General features: G+C 31.5%; 1 protein-coding gene and 1 long non-coding RNA gene across 3 annotated transcripts in view; one reads left to right on the forward strand and one right to left on the reverse strand.

Moving 5' to 3' along the window:
- Nucleotides 1-9070: 9070 nt before the first annotated feature.
- LOC129887882 (E3 ubiquitin protein ligase DRIP1-like) lies at nucleotides 9071-14548 on the reverse strand. The gene is made up of 4 exons (XM_055963117.1): nucleotides 14222-14548; nucleotides 13934-13981; nucleotides 12948-13020; nucleotides 9071-9253 (listed from the first exon to the last, which is right to left on the reverse strand). Exons 1-4 carry the CDS (start codon nucleotides 14458-14460, stop codon nucleotides 9071-9073), a joined length of 543 nt encoding a protein of 180 aa, XP_055819092.1. The 5' UTR covers nucleotides 14461-14548.
- A 2315-nt stretch (nucleotides 14549-16863) lies between these two features.
- Nucleotides 16864-23884, forward strand: part of LOC129887891 (uncharacterized) — an 84476-nt gene continuing 77455 nt past the window's right edge. For both annotated transcript variants that reach the window (XR_008766507.1, XR_008766510.1), the window contains exon 1: nucleotides 16864-17027. This is a non-coding gene — a long non-coding RNA (uncharacterized LOC129887891). The remainder of the gene's footprint in view (nucleotides 17028-23884) is intronic.

The following is a 23884-nucleotide window of genomic DNA, read 5'->3' on the forward strand; positions in this document are numbered from 1 at the left end:
ACCATTGAATCGAGGGGGTCTTGTTGAAGACTAACCTTCTTCCAAATTAAGTGGAGCAGTCATTCTTACAGGAACTTCTCTTGGTGTTAACAAAATAGAGAAAACCCACTTTGATACCAATTGTTAGAATGTACGCATCCACTAAAGCTTCTGGGACTAGCTCCCTTATCAGAAAATAGTGTAAAAAATAAAACAACATAAATGTAAAATCAGACACAAGATTTTACATGGAAACTCCTTGCTCAAGGAAGAAAAATCATGACCTGTGCCATAGGAATTGAACTCACAATCCCGTCCCTCTCTATGTAACAACTCTGTTACACTTAAATCTGAAGCAATAACTCTATTGCTTGCTAAATCACTAAAGTCCTACCTAAATTAGACTTCAAGTGGTCTCCATAACTAACTATAGTTATTTTGACATGATGAACAAATGAACAAATAATGAACTGATCTAAATTCCTTTATAGATTACGAATAGATCTTACAAGTTTAAGACCAAGAAATCACGACTCTAAAATAAGAACATAATGACTGATAACTCTATCAGGTCCTTCATCTTCTTCATGAGCAGATTTCATATTCTTAAGAGCATGAGTTTCAATGGTTTTTCCTTTTCGCTGATTCCAAAAAAGCCAAGTGAGAATGGTTGTAAAGAATGTATTTATATATATATATATATATATATATATATATATATATATATATATATATATTGTGTTGGACAATTTCTATTGGGTAGACAACTGTCCTTCTGCACAGAAACTCAATCGCGCACACAACAGACCTGCAGATTTGGCAGGATCTTTTTTGTACTATTGTCTGCTGTCATCATCAATCTTTGAGTCTTCAAAGGGATCAGGTCTCCTACCTGTTCACTTAGTTTGTTAAATCATCAAAATCAATCATCATTTAGCATTATCAGTTTGGCAGGCTGCAAACCAGCACTCACACCTCTTTAACAAAACCAGAAGCTCACAAGTCTGGAGTATGATCAACAATGTGGTCTGTAGGAAGATCCACCTCTGCAAGATGTATCGAAGATTGATAGAGAAGTTGCTTTACTTGACACTTACTAGGCTTGATATTATCTATAGTGTTCAGAATCTAAGTCAGTTTATGCAAGCTCCCAAGAAATCTTATTTAGAGACAGCACATAGAGTGGTCAGATATGTGAAGAAAAAACCATGACTTGGGTTTTTAATGTATGCGGGAGACAAAGCTTCCTTGACAGCATTTTGTGATGCTAATTCGGCAAGTTGGCCAAACTTAAGGAGGTCAGTAACTGGCTATCATGGAAGTCCAAGAAGTAGAACACAGTAGCCATGAGTTTAGCAGAATTAGAATATAGAAGCATGGCCTTGACTATATCTGAATTAATTTGGTTGTTTGGATTGTTTAAATGCCTAGGAGTGGAAATTCCCATACTAGTTCAGCTATTTACAAATAGTAAATCAGCTATGTAGATAGCAAACAACCTTGTGTTCCGTGAAAGAACAAAATACATAGAGGTTGATTTTCATTTTTATATGGAAAAAGGTGCAACAAGGTTTGATTCATCCGAAATATGTTCCAACAACTTAACAAGAAGCACATTTGTTGACGAAAGGACTTGGAAGTTATCAGCATTATCATCTCTTGTTCAAGCTAGGAGTCCTAAATGTTTTTTCACCACCACCTAGCTTGAAGGGGATGTTGAGATGATCATAGAAGAAGGATAATGAGTTGTGTGCAGCAGGCATTCTGTTTTAACAGAATGACCAGTAGGTGTCTAGTTAGTAAATTAGTTGTCCTATAAATAGTAGCCAGCAGCTTAGATATCAAGCATTTTGTATTCATTCCATCTATCAATACAAAGAAGCAGTTTATTTACTCTCTGCATTAGCTTCGACAATAACCCTTAAAGAATCTCATCCCCATCCGTCAATGGTGGATTTTATCAAAGGCCAGAGATATCTGGAGGATGTTCCTGCACACAAACAATTTGTCATGGGGTTGATCGTACTGCTCAGGCAAAGAATTGTCATTCAAATGGTCAAGGATGTTGGCCCGTCAAATCTACAGGGTTTATTCTAGATTTACTCAAAAATATTGAGGTTAAATGCTTGGATGTTGATTCACTTTTCATGTCTCACATCCAAGTAAATCAAGCACAAAAATAGAGGTGTTGTGCGTAACGAGCACATGGAAGAATAAACTCATATATATATATATATATATATATATATATATATATATATATATATATATGTTTCACCCCTGCCATATTGAGTTGGTATCGTCTTAGAAGGAAGAGTCTGTCAAGAAGGAGCCTTTGGAGACTCACCTGGCTTCTAGAAAGACAAAAGCGTGAGCATTGAATACCGAAAGATAGAATATGTTGAGTTTTCATGTCATTATCTGTTATGAAACAATTTCTACAGTTGTTGGATGTCATTTCTCTTATTTTATATCTTAGAACACTGGAATTTTTTCTCAAAAATATAAAAAGAAATTCATGTCACTTTATGATATGTCTACGGAATCTTGAGAATAATCTGTTAATTAATACAAAAAAAAATGACGTAGATCCATCGGCCAAGAGATCAATTCCATCAAGTCGATAGTCACATGACTCTGCATCATTTGCTTATAAATGGTAAAAATATTTTTTGTGTAAAGAGGTAAAGTGATTCTCCTGACGGCAATATGTCTCCTAAACGTTGAATATGCATGTTGTATTTTGAATATAAACAGAACTCTTTGTTGGTAATTTTACCCTGTTTTGTTTGGTAAGTAGTTGATATGTTATTTTTGGCGAATTGATATGATATTTTCTATTTATGTTACTCTCTCCCTCTTCTTCCTATTTTGATTCCTTTTGAGTATGGACTTTCTTCAAGAAACCTGTTTTTTTTTCAAGTACTATAGAGTTTATGTCTTCTAAATCCTCTATCATGTATTTTTATAGATAGTATAGGCATGTTTTTGTTGCTTATAAGTTGTTTGCTGCTAAGGTTAATTGGATTAGGTTTCTTTCCATTTTTATTGTCTTAATTTTTTTAGAATTCTTGGAGGATAGATATATGACATGAGTTAAAATTGATGTTTGAGATGTTATTAATTAAAGTAGATTCTAATCATGATTTGGATGATAAGTATGTTATATATTAGCTTTCAAATTTTTTAGTAATCCCACAATTATAGTTACAAAATTATTTTATCCATAAATATATTTAAAAGAAATTTTCTCTTCCTACCTTTTCTTTTTTTCTTATGTTGTTCTCCATTTTCGTACACGGACTATTTTTCAACTTTTTTTGAATTAATCTTTTGATTTCATTTTTAGTAATCATTAGGCATTTTTTCTTTAAAATTAATTATAAGTAGGCATGAAGGCACTTCAATATTTTTAGTAACCAAGTTACTTTTAATTATGCTAATTCATTATTTTTTCCTTTTAATTATGCTAATAGATTGTTTTTATAATAATATTAATAATTTACTAGACTCAGAGATTCCTATTCACGAAATAAATAAAAATTCTCTCGTCGTGATTTTTGGTGTTGCCAATTCTTTGTTACAACAAATATTGTTTTGGACGAAGGAGAAAAGAGAGTTGAGAAATTTTTCAAAAGGAGCGATAATAATGTTTTTAAACTGACAAGGGCTTATCTAATAATTAGTTAAATCATGGTTATATTCTTAGTTTGGTTAATTAATTTTTTAACCTATGTCATGTGTCTTCCATTTAAATAAGAACTTGGAGAAAATGAAGAGGAGTTAACTCCAAATTAAATATATATTAATAATAATAAGTGAAGATGTTATTTTAGCATAAGCTTTACATAATAAGTTTACATATTTTCAAGAAAAAGAAATTGGTAAGTGATAAATTTCTCAGTTATCCACAAAAAAGGATTGAAGCTTGACAATTCAGTTGTATTTTGAGTTCTCTCCCCTTTTAACAATGTTGTGTATTGAATTAATAGAAATTTTTCTTAAAATAAATGAGTGATTTGTTTTTTTTCAGATTTTATGATTTTTGTAATATAGCTACGATAATTTTAGGACAGAAAAAATAGCTTTAGAATGGAGTTGTCAATTATATTTAAAGAAGAAGAGAGGAAAAGACAGATATTGTTTTCTTAGAGTGAATGGGCAAGGAAGAAAGAAAGAAGAAAAAAAGGAAAAAGAAAAAATTAAAACAAAAATTAATCAAAAAAAATTCGTTTGCATGTTTTCTCCCCTTCTTATTTTAATTTTTCAATTATAATAGACATTGTTGTTGATGCACTTTTTAAATTAAGATTTTAAGAAAAGAAAACATTAAAATATAGCTCTTAAAAGGTAGAGAAAAGGAGTAGGTAGATACTTACTAAAATTAAATAAATAAAGGAAAATATGTTTAAATTTTCTACCCATATCAACATAAAGAGATTTATTTTTCTTGAAGTTCATCTCTTTCTTTCTGGATTCTTTAAGAGAAAATACAAACTACAGTTTTATATCTATATAGATTATAATTATATAAAATTTAAGTAGTTTATAGATGATGAATAAAACCCCACAAATAATTATAGAAAAATAAATGACAATAATTAAATATCTTAAAATTTAAAATCTAATTTATTTAATTTGAAAACTAAAGATGGTTTTAATATTTTTTACGATAAAAAAATTATTTGATAAATTCAATAAGATTTTTATGATCACGCGAAGCGTGAACTACTTCACTAGTTTAATAGAAAATAGAAGGGGTTTTTTTTTTTGAATTTTGTAATTTTTGTAGTATTAAACTAATAAAGATGTTTGTAATGTATCAAAACGTCTTTGAATCTTATGGTTTTAAATAGTTATATAAGTGTCACGACCCAGATCTATCGTGAGTGACATCCACACTAATCCTCCGGTGGGAGAATCAATATTAACCCAACTACAACACGCGATTAACAGAAATAAATATTTAATAAGTGGAAATAATTTAAATATAGTTAAAAGCTGAGTTCTCATAAACTCAAGTAACGTTATCAAAAACATGCGAAAATTACCTCTCTAAAATCTGAAAGTTATAATACCAAAATTCTATCTAAAAGTCTAGAATAAGGGGATGCAACCCCGAAAGTAGTAAATATAAATAAGTATCTAGAAGTCTGAGTCTGAAATGAAAGAACTAAGAACTGAGAAAAATTTACGGCAGCCGAAAAGAATTGGCTCACACTTGAATTCGAATTAATACGAATCTCCTAACTGAAGCCTCTCAACAGCCGCCAGAATATGACATGTACTCAATAAAAAAGAGCAAGTAGAGTATCAATATATAACCACAATATACTGGTAAGATCAGACGGTCATTTCCAGTAAATGATATATGAAGAAAAAACCACAACTTAGTAAAGCAAACAATACACAATCACATCACAGTTGATACGACAACAGATTCTAGTCCTTACATTTGAATTATTATACAAATTAACATAATCAATCACAATGCAACAGTCAAACAATGGTTTTCTCATGAAATTATCCATACCCAAATTGTTAGTGTACTAGCATGGTACCCATTTCAATAGTCAGTGTATCGGCATAGTACCCATTTCAAATGTACCGGTGTGGTATCCGATCCAATTGTACTGGTGTGGTACCTATTCCAAATATATCGACGTGATACCCGATCAAACATGAAGTCACACTCCACAATCACAATCACAATGAATAGCACACACACTTGTACAATCAAGTAATACATTCGTTGCATGCAATTTGACCATAAAATATCATTTCAATTCATGTTTTTTCCTTTTCCCTATCATATATCATGGATGCAATACTAATGAAGTAATTAACAAGCACATATAAAACAAACCAAAAAACACAACACCACCTACCTTGAAACAAGGTTTGAAAACTCTAAAAAACTGGAGTTTTTCCTTTTTCCAATGCCTTGGCTCGTTCTTGGTCTAAAAAAAATAAAGAATGCAAATAATTAATGCATAATGACCTAAAATACCTAGTTTATATTAAAATCCTAAATCTTGGCCAATTTCATGATCATCTCACCCAACTACGATTTTTTCTACCATTAATTTCAGGTCAAAACCTTCCCGTAAAAGAATTTTCATAGATTCTAAGGTCTAAGAATTGAATTACAAGTTAGAGGAATGATTAACTTACATTTACCCAAGAATTTTGTGGAAAACTGAAAAGAAATAGCCTAAATCGACCCTAGCTCTCCAAAAATGAAGTTGTAGAAAATAATAAAGCTTTTAGGACTTTTTCCTGATATGTCCGCGACTGGCCCATTATGGCGTCTTCTAGCCCGCTATAGCGGCTCCTCCATAGCGTTATTTAGCTCGATATGGCGGCTTGCACGAAAGCAGAACCTTGGAATTCATGTCTGACCATTTCGCAACACAACCTCAAATCTTGACATTATAAAATAAGTGCCCTTCCACGCCAAGATGAATTTCGAAAGTTCTACACGCTCGAATTCGATTTTTTAAAGTCGTAGGGGCTCCTTAATGTCTCAGATACTAGCTCAAATAATCAAAACTCATAAATCATCCCCAATCCATTATTAGATTTCCCTAGATCTTACCTGACCCAAATTCCGTCTAAGTCTTCCCTAGTATCTAAATTTCTAAGTTACTAATCAAAAGTTTTCTAGCTCAAATTTCTTCTTCTTTGGCTTATCCATAAAGACAGGAACGGGTCCTTCGATAAGATATTGGGGTTAAAAAGTTACTCCCTCTAGACCATATTAAGTGAATTGTTGAGATTTGTTTGATAGTCTGAAATAAGTGTTTTGTTCATAGTTCAAGAGAGATGTTAGAATTTGTATTTCATGTTTACCCTTCATTTAATGAGGTTTTAACTAGTTTAATTTATATTTTCTAGGAGACTAGTTTGGAAATAACTAAAAGCATAATAGAGAGAAAGTAGTCTTTAATTTATATCCTTAAGTATAAGGGGTGTGCCATATCCCAATTGTTAAATATAGAAAATGACATTCTTAAGGCTCGATTGGCCATGTGAGATGAAATCATAATTTGAAATCATAATATGAAATCATATGAGATGAAGTTGTAGTTTTGTTTGAACATGCAATTTGAATTTTTAAATTGTATTTTTAGCTCATAAACATAAAAATCCTCATAAGTTGTGAAAACTATCAAAATTGTCTCAATTCTTTATTCAATCTTTACTACATAAGCAAGAGTCCATAACAAACATATAATATATTACCACAAAGCTATTCAAAAATAGTAATATAACATCTATTGATCAAACTTCAATTCAATAAAAAGGTAAAATTGAACATGAGTTGTAATGTACTATTTTTGTTGAAGTAATTATAAATTTGATTAGTGAGAGTAATGTTTATATCCGATATAAATAGTTTAAAGGTTGGTAAGAGTAAGAATATCACCTATAAATTTATTTACATATAAAATAAAGGGAAAAGGACTAAGAATACCCCTAACCTATTGGAAATGGCTCAAAAATATCTCTCTTCCATCTTTTGGTCCAACAATACCCTTAATTTATTGGAAATGACTCAAAAATACCCCCCCCCCCCTCCACCTTTTGGTCTAAAAATACCCACACCTTTGTTTTTTGTCAAAGATACCCCTCATTCCATCTTTGGTTCAAAACTACTCTCAAACCAAATTTAATTGAATTGAATTCTTTTACTAATTAGTTAATTTTTTTATTTGTTCTAAAAGATAATTTTTTACTTATTCAAATTCTTAATATTAGCTCATCCCTGTATATTTCAGTCTAACGTAAAATAAAATAAAAAATTTATTGTGTAAAAATGAAGAATAAAATTCTTCAAATTCTTACTCATATTATTAAAGTAACACAGTAAAATTTTATAAATAAACAAAAGCGAAAAAAAAAAAGACAAGATAAGACACTATTTTCTCATCTTCAAAAAGCAACATTTCATGAAAAAGGGGTTGTACACTTAAAAGACAAACCTTTGGAGCCTCGTGATCAATGTAAAACGATATCTTATTTTTTTTGTTTACCCAACTTTGAATGTAAACATCTTTCGTCCTAAATATCGAAAATTAAACTGTTATCTCTCTTTTCCTCTCTCAAATCAATTCAAATGTTAAACTCAAAACGATTTTGAAAACCACCTAGCTTACCAAATTGGGTTTGGAGAGGGGGCAATCAAATTGTAGGAGAAAAATAAATTGGCTTGGAGAGGGGACAATCAAATTGAAGGAGAAAAATACATTTTTAACAGGTAATAAGTGCTGAAAGATGTGGAGAAGTTTAAGAAAAATCAGTATTGAAGAAAAACTTACAATTTTAAAAGTTAAAATTTAAGAATTTTATTGCGTTGTCTTAGTAATAAGAATAAGAATTTTATTCTTCATGTTTACGCAATAAATTATATATTTTATTTTTTAGACTTAAATATTTTGAGGAGAGCAAATATTAAAAATTTGAATAGATAATTTTTTTTCTTTTAGAACAAATAAAAAAATTAACTAATTTATAAAAGAATTCAATTCAATTAAATTTGGTTTGAGAGTATCTTTAGACCAAAAAATGGAAGGAGGGACATTTTTGAACCAAAAACAAAGATGAAAGGGTATATTTAGACCGAAAGGTGGAAGGATAACATTTTTGAGCAATTTTCAATAGTTTAGACTGTTTAGTGGTATTCTTGGCCCTTTTCCCTAAAACAAATGGTTGGTAGAAATAAAATGATGAGTTTTTTTTTTATATATATAAAATATAATCTTGTGGATAAATTTTTATCTTTGAAAAATGTGAAATCATAATATGAAATTTCCAAATCAAGATTTTTTTTGAGATTTTGAGATTTCATCTCATGATTTGAAATTATGAGATAAAATTACATGTTCAAACATTGATTTTATCTCATAATTTTAAAAAGGAGATAAAATTACATGTCCAAGCTTAAATAGACAAAAAGGAAAGTAAACAAAAAACAAATTGAAATGGATGAAATGTTAATTTTACTTACTGATATCAGTACTATCATGGAAAAGTATATGCTTCAAAGATACAAATTGCTTGACTTTACTAAAATTCTAAGCTATATAAGTCATAGGCACGTCCGGCTATAGTCTAAGGACATGAGATAGTTCACACTAGCTCCTTGTGAACTTTTTATGAATTCTGTCTTTGACTTCAAGAATTGTATCAGTCCTGGCAACCAAATAGCATCACGTACGTGCTTCAGGGTTAGAGTATGCATCAAATTCTGCCCCATACATGAAATCTCAACCTGATAAAAAAGACACGATTATATTATTGCTTCACAAAAGTATATGCACTCGACATTAATCTAGACTTATATCTATAATTCATTTTGGTTTTAATTACCCAATCTTATTTTTTCCATCCTTCTCATATTTCATCATCATGATTTATGGATTTAGTAGCCTTTGTTGATCCTTAGTTAGAAATTTTCATGTAGCATTTTTTAAAAAACTTAAATTTGACCCAGGTGTGGATCAATTTTGATATATGTAGTACATACTGCACCTACTACTTTTCCGTGTTCTTATAAGAGCTAATGTTAGTTCAGTCAAGAAAAATCATGAGCAACTCTTCTTTTTTTTCTTAAAAAAAAAGTGTGGGTGGGTGGGGGATTACAAGGTAAGGAATTATCATTGATCCACATTTTTACTATATCAGAAAAGAAATATGTTTGATGTTTTGACACCGAAAACGAACAGCAATATTGAAAAGAGAAGATATGAAATATTTTATTTCTTTGTAATTAACGATGATATTTTACATGGGAATTGACTATTTTAAGTGTGTTTGGATGTGTCTATACGTATGTGAAAGCATATGATTAATTTTGGGATGAAAAGTGTTCTTCACAACCATCAACCCCCCCCCCCCTACCCACCAAAGTAAATTTTATCACTTAGGGTCATTTAATTTATATTTATACATTATTACACTAATTTTATGTGTGTGTGACAAAATTATCGGACATAGCGGTAGTGTGTGACATGCATTTAAAGTGCATATGTCCTAGGTGATGCCCCCTTTGTTTTTAAATCGCAAATCCACCTCTGCTTATAATTATTGAATTTTCTCTCACTAAAAGACAAAATGCCTTTTAGTTATTGTATATGCTTAATTATTAGATCTCCTCTTCTAATCACTTTTTTTTATAAATAAAACACTTTTAAGGGTCCTTTTTATTATTTAGGCCAAGCACAATAAATTATTTTAATATAAGGGATTTTTATACTATATATTTGTCCAGCAAAATAATAATCAATATATATATATATATATATATATATAAATAGATAGAAAAATAAGTATTATATATAGATAATTAGTGCATGCTTTTTATTTATATTTATTAGCTAGAGAACACAGTTATTTTTGGCTAAGCGGTCAAAACCCCCCCAAATTTTAATCATAGTGCTATAATTGTGATGGAATTATTTTCGATCACCTTATCTACAAATTATATTTAGGTCAGGCACATTAAAAGTTTAATTTATGATGGTGTACTATTGTGATTGAATTATTTGAAATCTTAGCGGGTGTTTGGTAGAGAATTTTTTTCTTATTTTTTCATATTTAATTGATTAAAATATTAGAAAAAACATTCTAAAAACAACATGTTCTATAAATGACATCCACGCCCAAAAAGAACTCATAACAATATGATTCCTAAGTAGACTAAAACGTAAAACTGTACTTCCTATTTCCTAATTTACTTCTTAATAGATAGTACGTGCACTTTTTTTCCTTAATTTTTGTTTTTATGTAATTTTCTTAAAATCTTTTTTAACATTTTTTTTCTTGCCTCACGGGCTTCCTCGGCCCAACCCTAAGTCTAGCGGGCCAAGAGAGACAGGGATATTGAGTCTCACTTAAAACAGGTTTTGAAATGATTGTCCAACCCTATATTCAGTTGTGAGATCAACAAAAGCTCATTTTCAATCTTTGTAATTACACATCATTATTCTTTATAAAAATTATCGTTAGCTCCACGAAAAGAGCTACTTTAATTTCTGCTTGTTAGACTCCCTTGCTCTTGTTCAGATGATAAACAACAACTAATACGAGACAACTTCAAGCTGAATTTGATCACCAAGGAAAGTTAAAACAATATAAGAGACAAGCTGATATATATCAAGGAGGCTAACAAGATTGCGGACTATCTAGCCAAACATGCAATAAACTGATAAAATGAAGCTCTAAATGACTCCTACCAGCAGCTTAATTCCTGAGGGGCTAAAGGTCCATTTCAACTATACAAGAGTCAAAAGCCTTCAATAAAGATCAAATATGACCAGTCAATTTTTCTTGGTCCCTACCTATATAGGCAGTTTTTCCCTTTTTCCGAGGATTGGAATGGCTTAATATATTGTTTAGCTTGACCATTTCACTTTTGGAAGGATAAAAGTTGTTATCCTTCTGTTGTAATTAGAGATAAGGCCAAGTCCACTTCTATTACTCTTCCTTCCTAATTTGTAACACCTAAGACAATTTGGGAAGTCTTGTAATAAAAAAATTCTAAGGTTGAACTAATTATTTGGGATACTTTTTTTTTTGGTAAAAATTATATTCCATCCATCTCAATTTATATGACTTACTTTATTTTTTTAAGTCAGTCTAAAAAAATGATATATTTTTATATTTAGTCATAATTTAATTTTAAAATATTTATTTTATCCTTAATAAAATAATTTATAATTACACAAATATTTATAATTTATTTTAGACCATAAATTTCAATTCTTTTTAATTAAATTTTGTTTCAAGTCAAACTAACTCATATAATGAGATGGAAAAATACTTATTTTTATTTTGAGACAGAGAATGGTTTTTCCTTTTTCCATTTCTAGTTATGTTGATCCTGTAGTTGATACAGTCACATCACAACTAATGCGCTCATTTTGATTATTTAATGCATGCATTTATTGCTGAAATTAGATCAGATGCTCGATTGTGGACCCCTCATCATAGATATTAGGTTAATGTTAAGAAAATAATTAGTCGATGCTAGAAATGGGGTTTTTTGAGTGAAATTTATTATTTCACTTTGAATGCTCTTCAAGTAGTTAGCTTTCAAACATCAAATTATCTATTTGAAATGAACTTGAAACAATGAACCAAATTTTTGACCAAACATTAATATTTTTTCAAAAAAAAAACTGTTGATGTCCAAACGGATTAATTAGAGTCAATAGTTTCACCTACTAAAGATATAACCCAATATATTTTTTTCTTTATCTCTATTAATAAAATCAACCATCGACAATGATGTGATCCAAAGGGTGCAGTACGTAAATAGGCCTTGTTAGAATAAAGGAAATATGAGCCATGTTTATCTGTGTTTTCTAAAGTAACCATGCATGAGATAAAAGAAGTATTCAGTTATGCTCTGCTAAGTGCTGGTTAAGGTTGTTAATTCTTGTACCACCACATATCTCTTTATGAGACAGTAGTTAAAGAGCATCATTAAATACGAAGTGAATAAATGAAGTAAAGGAAACAAAATGACTTAAAATTGCCATTTTGTAAATAGGATACATTTATGTGTTTTAATCTAGAACCAAATTATACTCTGTTTCTGTTAAACTTTTGAACTTACCAGTTAAAGAAGATGAAAAAACATTGCAACAAAAGGAGTGATACTTGTTCTAATAGATAAAGTCACACGGCCCTTCAAGATAGAGCTTTCTGTCATCGTTAGAATCCCGGGTCCAACTTTATTCTACCTCAATTGGTACTAGGTCGTCTATATTGGAAATCTAAAGTTACTGAGAGTTGGAAGAAATGTGTGCATGCATTGTGATTATTTGTTGGTATATTTTACCCAAAATGAAGAAACACAAATCTATGATACGAAGGAAAGTCAGAAATGACCCAACAGAGAATGATTATTACTGATCTATCTACTGCTAATCATTATTCATGTTCATCCATGCAATACTGACCTCAGCTTCGTTGGAGAGACCAAGCTTTGTAACCAGGTAGGTTTTAACCATGAAGACTGTCACCTTCTCGTTTCTTTCACATGAAAAGAAATTAAATGAAAAGTAAGTCACCCTTTCTTTCAACAACACCATCATTAATAAGGTGAAAAAACATTGACGTTTGACAACATCTTCGGTATACATGGACATGGATATGGATCCATCACCAATCTATATAATCACTTCTTTTCAGACAAATTAATTCTTAGTCAAACCAGCTTTTAGATATGTATTATTCGGATCCGTTTAATTTAATTAGGGCCTATTTACATTACAAGGATTGTAACGAAATGATTGTTATGTAGTGGATTATGCTGAGAAAAATAATTACATGAATTGAATATTTATATATATATATTATTGATGATGCCCTAAGTGACCTTACCATGGCTTGTAATCCCACATATTATGTCATACTATCTCAGGATATTATGACACACATAGTTTAGGGGATTAAACAGTACGAATAAATTAAGTGCAAGAAGATAATAAAACTCCTGCATAATTTATGTGTAACTAATAATTTTATTATAGTTCAAGGGTTTTTATGCTTTATCCACATTAATTAAAGATAAGCAGTAAAACCCACCATCGTACGTGTCTGCTTTCCAAAGAAAATAGTAGAAATTAAACTATCACATAAAGTTATTTTAGTACTCTAATACTTTATTGTTGATATATAACCTGTGTGTATATGTAAAGTAAATATAAGAATATGTATTTGCTGTGAGTTCGATTTTTTGTATGTGTTACGAAAAATTATGTAAAATGTGCGGTTGTTAATTAATTATTTATTTGTATACTAAGTGTGTGACAGTTTAATACTTGCTTATGAAGACAAAATTTTATTTTGATAATATCAATGTTATATTATAAAACCATATACCACAAGAATGGGTGTATATATATGTGTGTAATGCAAGTAGTATAATAGATGGAGAACTTACTTCACTCTTATAAAGGCTTTTGGAAGGTGAGGTAGAACTTCCCCTTTCCTGGAAATTGGCATTACCGAACAATATATAATTTGAAAATGTTAAAAGAAGTATTAAGTGGCGAGAGAGATGTAAGATGTAATGGAGTTAATGGAAAACGATGAAGTAAGGAAAAAAAATACTAATATATATAGGGCAAAAATATTGTGCTATGCTTTGATTTTATCATTGTGAAACATGAATATTCATGGCCATTTTTTTTATAATAGAAAATAAATGAAAGATAGGTTGATTGGTTACCGGTTAGCTGAAGGGCGTAAAGAGAACCATAGTCCTGGTGGGGAACGATGTGGAATTGAGGTATTACTGCACAAAACAACTGATGATGAAGACGCCAGCTGCTCCATTTTCATATCATCATCAGTACCCGCTCCTAACCCTAACCTGAGCTCTATTTCCTCTTCACGATGGCCACCTTGTTGCTCTTTTAATACATCAAAAATACATCTTCTTTTAATACCTGCCCCAAATGACTCCATACCTCAAGCTTCCCTTTCTTGCAAGTATTATTAAAACTTATAAAATGACAAGGAAGAAGAATAAACCATTACATTATTGACTTTTATATCTGCCTATCTAAACTTCAATGGAAAGAATAGGAGAAACTTATCTCCTGCACTTCATTCCTAACTCTATGTTAAAAAGGAAAGCTACTTTTCTCTCAATCTATCTTTTCCTTCTCGAAGAACCTATAACAAAAAGTACTACACCTCCCAATTATGTGACATATTTTTTAAAATTAATTATGAAAATTTTTTTATTATCTTTTCACATTTTAAATCTCGTGTTAGTTCTTTTCATGTCCATTAAGACAAAACAATAAATATAAGATATAGTTTACTAAATTATTTCTATAATTCATAAAGGTAAATTATATTTTTTTCTTAAATATTGTGCATACTTCTTTAATGTTAACGGTATAGTAAGAAATAACGATGAACTTTAAACTTGAAAACAATAATTAAAATGGAACAAAGGAGATATATTATTTATATAAAAAGAACGTCTCATTCTAATTTAACATTACTTTAATTTCAAAATTCAACAGGATATGTTTAATTTATTGTTAGTTAACAATTACAAAAATTCCAAAGTTTTGAATATTTTTTTGAAAAGACAAACTTAGTGTCCATTCAAATTAATACAAACAAATTAAAATAATGGGAAGGGAGTATATATTTTTTTCTACCTTTAAGGTTCTTGGGATTATTACAAAAGATACTGAATCTCGCAGAATGGATACCTCTGAATTGGACTGTATAATCTTTTTAGTCCATATTATATTAAATAAATTATTGAGATTTTTTTTATAGTTCAAAATTTAAAAAATTATTGGAATTTCCCCCCCCATATTTATCCTTCTTTATAATAAAATTTTTAACTATTTTATATTATTTAAAAAAATAATTTAGAGATAATCAAAAAAATAATAGTAAAAATAGACTTTTATTTTATGTCCGATATTATTTTGCTCTTTACCGAGGCATAATGGTCCTCCTGTCTATCTCTTTTTCTCAGATTGGGTTTCTTGTTGTCGTCGCATTTGAACAGGAAGAGAGGGTAGGGATTATGATGATGTTGTTTGATATTTAGTTCCAGCATCCACACGCAAACACACTGTGAAACCAACCTACTCTATCATCCACAATGATTTGGGTTCTACTTCACTAGTACGAATTATTCAGGCTTTGCATCGATGTACTCAAAAGTCAATATATAATGAACAACTCTTTTCAAACGAGGGAATGTGTCCTTTTCGTTGTTCTACTACGTTTTTTTCTCTTTTGACAATTGCATATTCAATTTTTAGATTACAACTTGTAATCATTTTTCTCTTTGTGTAATCATTTCTTAGCTAAAACTTAAAACTAATGAAATCAACGCCCAAGTCTAGTGAAGGTCAATTACTCCTTTAAATTCAAAATGATAATTTCAAAAGTGTCCTAATATTCAACATGGTTAAAAATGTAGGAAAATGAATTTTGGACAGAATGGGGACAGTTAAGTCATTTCGTTTGGGCGGTGAGGGCATTATGGACACTTTCTATTTATTTCGTTTCTGTTATACCCTTAACCTTAATAACTAAAATTAGCATTCACTTCAACACTTTCTTTCTCCGTATAATTATTACCGGTCTTCTCAATGCATAGGAAAGGAAAATCTAAAGCACACCTCTCCAATGGTGTAATTACTTGTTCTTATTATCTATATATCTCTCACTCTTTTCCTCTACTGTATATCATATAGGGCTTTCTACCTTATACCGTACAATCCGAATTTTCACCTCCTACCTTTAGATAAACCTCTCACCTCTAAAACTTGCACACTATTCAATTTTTTGTCATTTTTCTTTTCTATCACGCTCCAAATACCTCTTTCTATTGGTAGTTCACTACTAAAAAAAGAGAGTAAATTGAGACCTAAAAAAAGAGACCTAAAAAATAAGTCTCTAAAAAGAGATCTCATGAGGTCACTATTCCACTGAGTATTATTTTTAATATTTTTTTTAAAAGAAAAAGATCTCATGAGGTCGATTAAATACAAAAGATTCACCAAATAATAATAGAGACCTTATGAGTTTCGTATTAAATTTCGGAAAAAGTATAGCGACCTTATGAGGTTTCTAAAGATTATTAAAAAATTAATAATATATTATAAAACCGTCTTCACAAGTCTTTATTTTTAAAATATTCACTGACTACTTTAACTAAAAAAGAGACCTTACGAGGACATTATTATATAAAATATAAAATAAAATAGGTAATATTAGCAACCTAGTGAGGTCTCTTATTTTAGTCAAAACGGTCAAATGATATTTAAAGGGGTCTCTATTATTATATTTATCAAAACAAATATTATAATTATTTTTTAAATAAAAAAGAACATGTTTTTTTCCTCCACGTCCAATACTCAGTTCTATTTTTCAGAATCCCTAAATTTTGCTCGTTCACTCCCGACGAAGCATAGCTCCTCCATCCAGTCGGGACGAAGACGCAACTCCTCCACCAACCCAATTCCTTCTCCTGCAGCCCCTCAGTTTATCTTGTAAATTTTAGAATTTGTGCTATTTTGGGATATTATTTATCTGCTATTTTGATTTTTAAGATTTTAAGTTAGAAACAAATTAGTGGCGTTTGATTGTGAAATTTGGCATTGATTTGTTTCAATTTTTTATAAAATGACAACACATATCTTTGGACAAAACTTAATCTTGGAAGACACTGACTTGCCATCTTATAATAGATGATAATGATAATACATTTGTTTTTGCCTAAATTTTGTAAAGCATGGAATCATCGATCTTCTTTCCGAATTCCAATACCTGTACTTTTTTATTTGCCTAATTTTTATCTATCTCAAACTTGTTCGATGTAATCCTAAATGGTAGAAACATTTCAAATCCCGCTTCTTCTCTCAGATTAAATATCATTTTGGTACATTCTATGTATCTTTAGCATTCAATAGTTTTCACTATGTGTTGGAAAATCAAGCGCATTTGTCATGACCCAGGCTAGGTCCTAGATGTAACACGACGATTAGAATCTTAAAGGAGCCCAACCAAGCCTCTTAGCATAGATAACATTCATAAAGTAAGTCTCAAAAGATAGAATCTCGATAGAAAGAGAATCAAACACATTCTCCAAATAAACAGGAACTACATACTAATAACAATCTAGACATGCCTCTACTACTTTTAGATGGATCTTAGGACAAGTTCCTAGCTCACCAAACATAAAGAAAGATTATAGTCTGAAACAATATAGTAAGAGTATATCGGGCTCGCACTCAAATCACGAGGACTCACCAAAAGCAAAGTATAGATGGATCTTCGAGCTAGCCACATGCGAGGTGAGAGTCAAGTCCTACATTATGAGACAATGTAAGAAAAATTATGCGCTAGTACATGGAATGTACTAAGTATGTGAGAAATATACATGAACATAAATAAAGGGACATAATAAATATGAAAATGTGATGCATGACCAAATACCTTGAAAAACATGAAGTAAAACTTGAAAACACTCGATACCATTTAATAAAGTCAATGCATCATAAAACATCATAAAAAGAGCTTATAGGAATAACATAGTACTTTGTGGGATATTAACTTTAACCGACATTTAAGACCATGTGAGATATAATATGAAATCCAATGTAACTCCCATATGGAGAAGAGAGAGGTTATTTGCCAAGGTATATTCCGTATCATAAACATAGCACGAGCTATATATGGATCCACTAGCTAGGCCAATTAAGGCAACCTACGGGAGCAACGTAGTTTGGGACCAAGGATTTCTACTAGAGACTCTCTTACCAAGTCTCCACCACAAATACCTCTCGATGCTTAGTTATTTACAACAAAATACACAAATCATTAACATTAGAAAAGGAAAATAAGTACCAATCTACATTCATAAAATATAGCATAAGAATAGATCCTTGAAAATCATGATCATAACATATTCATATAGACACTTACCTTTCTAAGCATCTAAATTATGATTTCTTCGTATTATGAGAAAATCTTTCACAATTCATTCATTCCTACTTGAAACATACTTGAAAACATAGTGTATAACTTTACATAAATCCTTCACAAATCATTCGTAAATCCTTGATCATAAATTCATAGTTCATAGTTGGAAATCATATAATTATGCATGGGTCCATGTAAAATCAATGTAAAAATATGTAGTAACATAAAATCATGCATGATCAAGTGAAACCACATCAAATTAATCAATGTAGAAGGGACCCATGAAGAATTTATTGAAACCCTTATAATCGAGTAAATTCAAAAATAGGAGAATTGAGTTTCTTTGGGACCCAATGGATGAATGGAATCCATTGATGAATTCAAACCTTGAATTAATCCCTTCAATGGAAGCTTGAAGACTTGAGCCCTATTTCTTGTCTTGGAGAGAATTGAGAAAAAATTTGAGAGAGTGAAATTGTAATTAGGGAGAATGGGGGTTTTGGAGGGTTGGGAGTTAGTTATAGTTTAGGAGTATAGTACAAAACCGTCCAAGTATAGAATTAAAATAATGAGAAAAGACCCAAACACCTCTATCTTAAAAATTGACGGAGACACTTAACGGCCCACTTATACGGTCCATATAGATTTCTATGGACCGTGTAGAAAATGAAGGAATCAAGGTCGGGGAAATAGGGGACCTTGATGGATGGGTTTACGGGTCATATATCCCTTCATGATTTATGAAGAGGCCTGTGAACCTAGAGGGATAATGGGTTCTGAGGGTTGACTTCTACGGGAGTCTTTATGGACCTTCATAAACTCTATTAGTCCTAGACCCTGTCATGAAGGGGACCTTTACCCAGGATCTTCAAAGTTTATCCTTATGGGATGGTCTACGGTCCATGAATTTCTTCACGGGCTGTGGATCCGTCCGTATTACTTGACCCCAAAAATTTCCTTTTCACTGTCCTTTCCACGACAGGTTTCTATGGATCATATAACCTTATATGGTCCGTACAAGGCTCCATGAAGGATCGCACCAGCAAGTTTATGAGGATTTTTCTTTCGTCCAACTTTTCGACTTCTGGGTCTTACAATATCTCTTTCATCTAACTAGTCCTGAATGTTAATGAAAGTTCCCTTTCATGTGAAAATCATGTATTAGTAGATAAATTTCACCAATATCTTCATTTGGACAGAGATGCAATATTATTGTACATCTAGACGCTACATACTTTGTTAGCGAATTTCTGTAATGGTGAGATGAATTGTTTAGCAGTTCTGGGCATGTCCTCTATATTGTCTGTGATTATAATTATTAAGTAGAGAATATAGTTTCCAAATCTTCTAGTTACTGATATGATAGCAAGAGAACTTAAACAAAAAAACTAAACAATGTGGTTGAAGTGTCTAATTTTTGAACACATGTGCATATTGCACTGACATGCTTACTTTCATGGGACTATGAAATGTGAGATATACCCTTCTCTCTATAGGTCTTGACCTTTTATCTAGTGGTAAGAGTGAAACATGTGATGCATGGATTAGACGCAGATCACTAGTTCAAGATTTTTATTGAGAGAAGTTGGATATTTAACTCGAAAAGGGTAGAGGGGATGAGTCTAGCCCCATTTGTTTTGTTTTATGGTAGATATAATTCTAATCCAGAAAGTTCATTTGACAGTCATTATTTCATCTTTTCCAGGATTTTTTTTGGGTGGGTGGGGGTAGGGTGGGGTGCCCTTATCCTTCTAACTTGAAATTGCTTCAGTCAAGATATTTTAAAGTTGTGTTTTTAGCATCCCAAGATGAAAACAACACTATGGTAGGTGAAAATGAGTCTTTGCTATCTATCACAATGACATGTTGATAGAGACACATGAACATAGAGGATTCATATAGCCAGTCCTAACTAATTTGGAATTGAGGTATAGTTGATTGATTGTAGGCATTTTAGATTTCTTTACATTTTAGGCCTTTATACCAAGTGCTAAATTAGAGATACTTTGAGCAAACTAAACTGCTTCAAAATTTTCAATCGGAATGTGGTCCTTTAAGGTTAACATGTGTTTAGTGGCTTCATTGGAGCTTTGTTATACCATATTCTGAATATTTGAGAGAAGGAAGCAAAGAGAATGAACTTGTGGTGCCTCTTTTAAGTAATTTGCTTGGAAGGTTAAATGTGCTGAGGCTGAGTAAGAATACTAGTCTTTGTGCTAACCTTCACTATATGATTCTTGCATAAAGAAAATACATGGCATGCTATCTTAAATAATTTGTTTGGCCATCAAGTCCTGCTCTTGTGAATCAAAGCTTAACAAGTTACATTTTCATTCTTTTTGATTATTTTGGTAAAGTTTATATGCAATTAGAAGGTCCTGGTTGGTGTTCTATTTTGAAAAGGAAAGTTATATAAGATTTGATTAGAAATTCGCACTACTATTCAATGTTTACAATTCAATATTTTCTGCACTATATTTCCAAGATGTACAATGAGATTGTTCCTGTTGAAATAGGATTAAATCTTGATAATTTAGGATTTAAATTTTAGCATTTTGTGTCTGTAAGCTCATTACATAAGTTTCTATAGATAAAGGTTTGAATAAATAAGCAAAAAAATTCAAGAAAAAGAAACAAAAAGTGACTTTTCCCCTTTGATTAGGAAATAAGTGAATAATTAATTTGTATAACACTCATATTTAGAGTTATGACTCTCCATTGATGCAAAGTATGATGATTCTAGGATTGTATATGCTTAAGTAGAATATTACAATTTGATTTCTAGGATTGTAAATTATTACATTATTTAGTGTTTAACAAATTTATATTTTGTGATCTTTGTGTAGATGAATCGTAGTTAGATGTATAATATGACTAATTTTGGTTGAATGGGGGTTAAGGCCTAAATTTGTAGAAGGTGTCACTGGTTTTGTTGAGAATGCAAAGATGATAACGCTCAAATACACCTCTTATGATTCAAGGTGTAGGCGATTGTTAGTAAGTATAATCCCAATGTATAAGGTCAGGGTCGAATCCAACGATGTATGTTAGGAAAGAGAATTCAAATACAAAGTATGAATGTCATGATCCGATCTAGGGCCTAGTCGTAACACGTCGATTAAAATTTTGGAGGACCCCAACCAAGCCTCTTAGCATAACATTTAAGAGCATACATAAAGTAAATGAAATAAATAAGCAAGGATCAAAGCTATGGAAGCATAATCTCAATATAAAACATAAGCCTCAAAATGCGGAATAAGAGACAACATAGACTCCAATGAACATCTAACATTCCTCTACTAGTCTAGATGGGGGCGTAAGACAATCTCCTAGCTCACCCAATAAATAAGGTAAAAGAATTCATAAACTCATAAGAAATAAATGTCTCATCCTCGGAACATGAGGACTCACCAATAGTACAATAGTGCTAACTCTATCCACGAATGGGAGGAGGATGAACGTGCTCACTGGACCCCCTACATTATGATATAATAAAGGAAAAAAATATGCGTTAGTACATGAAATGCACTAAGTACGTGAGAAGATGCATGAATAATAGACATAGGACATAAGCAATATGAATCATGGATGCAAAATCAATATCATTAAAATATGAATAAAGTCATGAGAACATTAAAACATTTATCTCATTGTTCAATGCATCAAAATATCATAATCATCATAAGAACTTAGATATATTAGAGATAACTATAACCGACATTAAGACCATGTGAGCTATTACATGGAATCTGATGATCCCTACATCGAGAAGGGGGGAGGCTACTTACCAAGGTAGGCTCCGTCCAATTATTATCATTATGTTCTATTTGTTGATCCATTAGCTAAGCCATATTGGCAAAACTACGGTGGCAATGTAGTTTAAGTGACTAGAGGTTTCTACTAGATCTTAAAATCATAGTTACCATAATCATAAGTTTTTCATAATTATAATTCATAGAAATGCGTTCATAGGAATAGCTCATTATCATGTGATTGAAGTAATGTGGGTGTAGGCCTTTCGTCATTACAAATCATTTCCATAAAAATATCATTTGAGTCTTAAGTCACCTTCTTAATCAAGGATCTTAAGTCACTCTTTCATTAGAGTCTTGAGTCACCTTCACGGATCTCAAGTCATCCTTTTTCATAAACTTGCTTGAAACATCATTAAAACATTATTCATAACCTTTGATAAGGCATTCATACACGTTTTTGCATAAAGCATCTTAAAACTCATTCATAAGCTTGCATTGAAATAACTTGAAAATCATGATCATATCTCATAAATCATACTTGAAACTAGCATGGAGCATGGGTCGATAACATTCAACTTGAAATCATGTAGTATGATGTGAATTATGCATAATTAGGCTAATAACATTAAAATATATCATAACTGAGAAGACCTAATACAAATCATAAAATTAGGGCTTTTAATTGAAAAAATCATAAGAGAATTGAGAAGAAATCTTTGGGATTCCATGAGTGAAAGGTGCCCATGGATGAAGTCCCACATACCTTGACCTCTTTGAGCCCTAAATTGAAAAGAATGAAAACTTGATCTTAGACGAATACCTTGAATTACTTGAGAAAAAAGAAGACTATTGAGAAAAATATTGGGAGAGAAGGTTTTGGATTTTGGGAGTTATGTTGAGAATAAGAGGGTTAGAAGACTTAAGGGTAGTTAATAGGTAAGAATCTAGTCAAAAAAATCATCCACATTCATTAATAAAACTTAGGAAAAAGACCAAAATAACCCCAACTTAAAACTGAATCCAGAACTAAAATGGACCATCACCACGGACCGTGAAGGCCAATACAGGCCTTGATCCCTATCTTGGTGATGGAATTAACATTTTCTAAAAAGGGGTTTCGGAGGGCTGCCCACCATGAGACCTACCACGGCCTATTATGAGCACCACGGTCCGTAGTTATCTACCGTGGAGGTAGATTTGGGCTAGAAAACTTGGAGGGGGGGGGGGATATTACAGGGAGAGTTTCAGGAGTTCCTCCATAGAGACCGTCATGATCCGTGGAGGGCAACACGGCCCAGTGGAGAGTTACGTGAGAGGGGCTTGCATAGGTTTCCACTACGGAAGCCATAGCAGTCCATGGTCTGCACCACGACTCATTGTAACCCCTCGTGGTCCTCACCTCTGATACCCAATTGACAGGGCATGGACCAAGATGGCCCTTCACTGCCCTGGTCCTCTTCACGGCCCATAGTGGGTCCCGTGAAGACCACCTGGTGACAAAACTGCACTTTTTTCTAAAATCTCATGTATAAAACCTTGTTTTAGAACTTTCTAACTTCCAAGGTCTTCCAATATCTCCTCTGTGGGAATATTCACCCTTAATAGGACTCAAGCTAGTATGAATAGAATAGGAAAGAAGATAAAATAGCCCAACATGAATGCAAATCATC

This window comes from Solanum dulcamara, chromosome 1, assembly GCF_947179165.1.
Source record: "Solanum dulcamara chromosome 1, daSolDulc1.2, whole genome shotgun sequence".
Classification (NCBI taxonomy): Eukaryota; Viridiplantae; Streptophyta; class Magnoliopsida; order Solanales; family Solanaceae; genus Solanum; species Solanum dulcamara.

Bases quoted from the DNA above. Each gene is read 5' to 3' on its own strand.
- LOC129887882 (XM_055963117.1), bottom strand. From the start codon at position 14,460: ATGGAGTCATTTGGGGCAGGTATTAAAAGAAGATGTATTTTTGATGTA. The intron at 13,982-14,221 runs GTAACCAATCAA...GCCAATTTCCAG, and splicing joins TTACGCCCTTCAGCTAACCG to GAAAGGGGAAGTTCTACCTC. The intron at 9,254-12,947 runs GTCAGTATTGCA...CTTTTTTATCAG, and splicing joins GTCTCTCCAACGAAGCTGAG to GTTGAGATTTCATGTATGGG.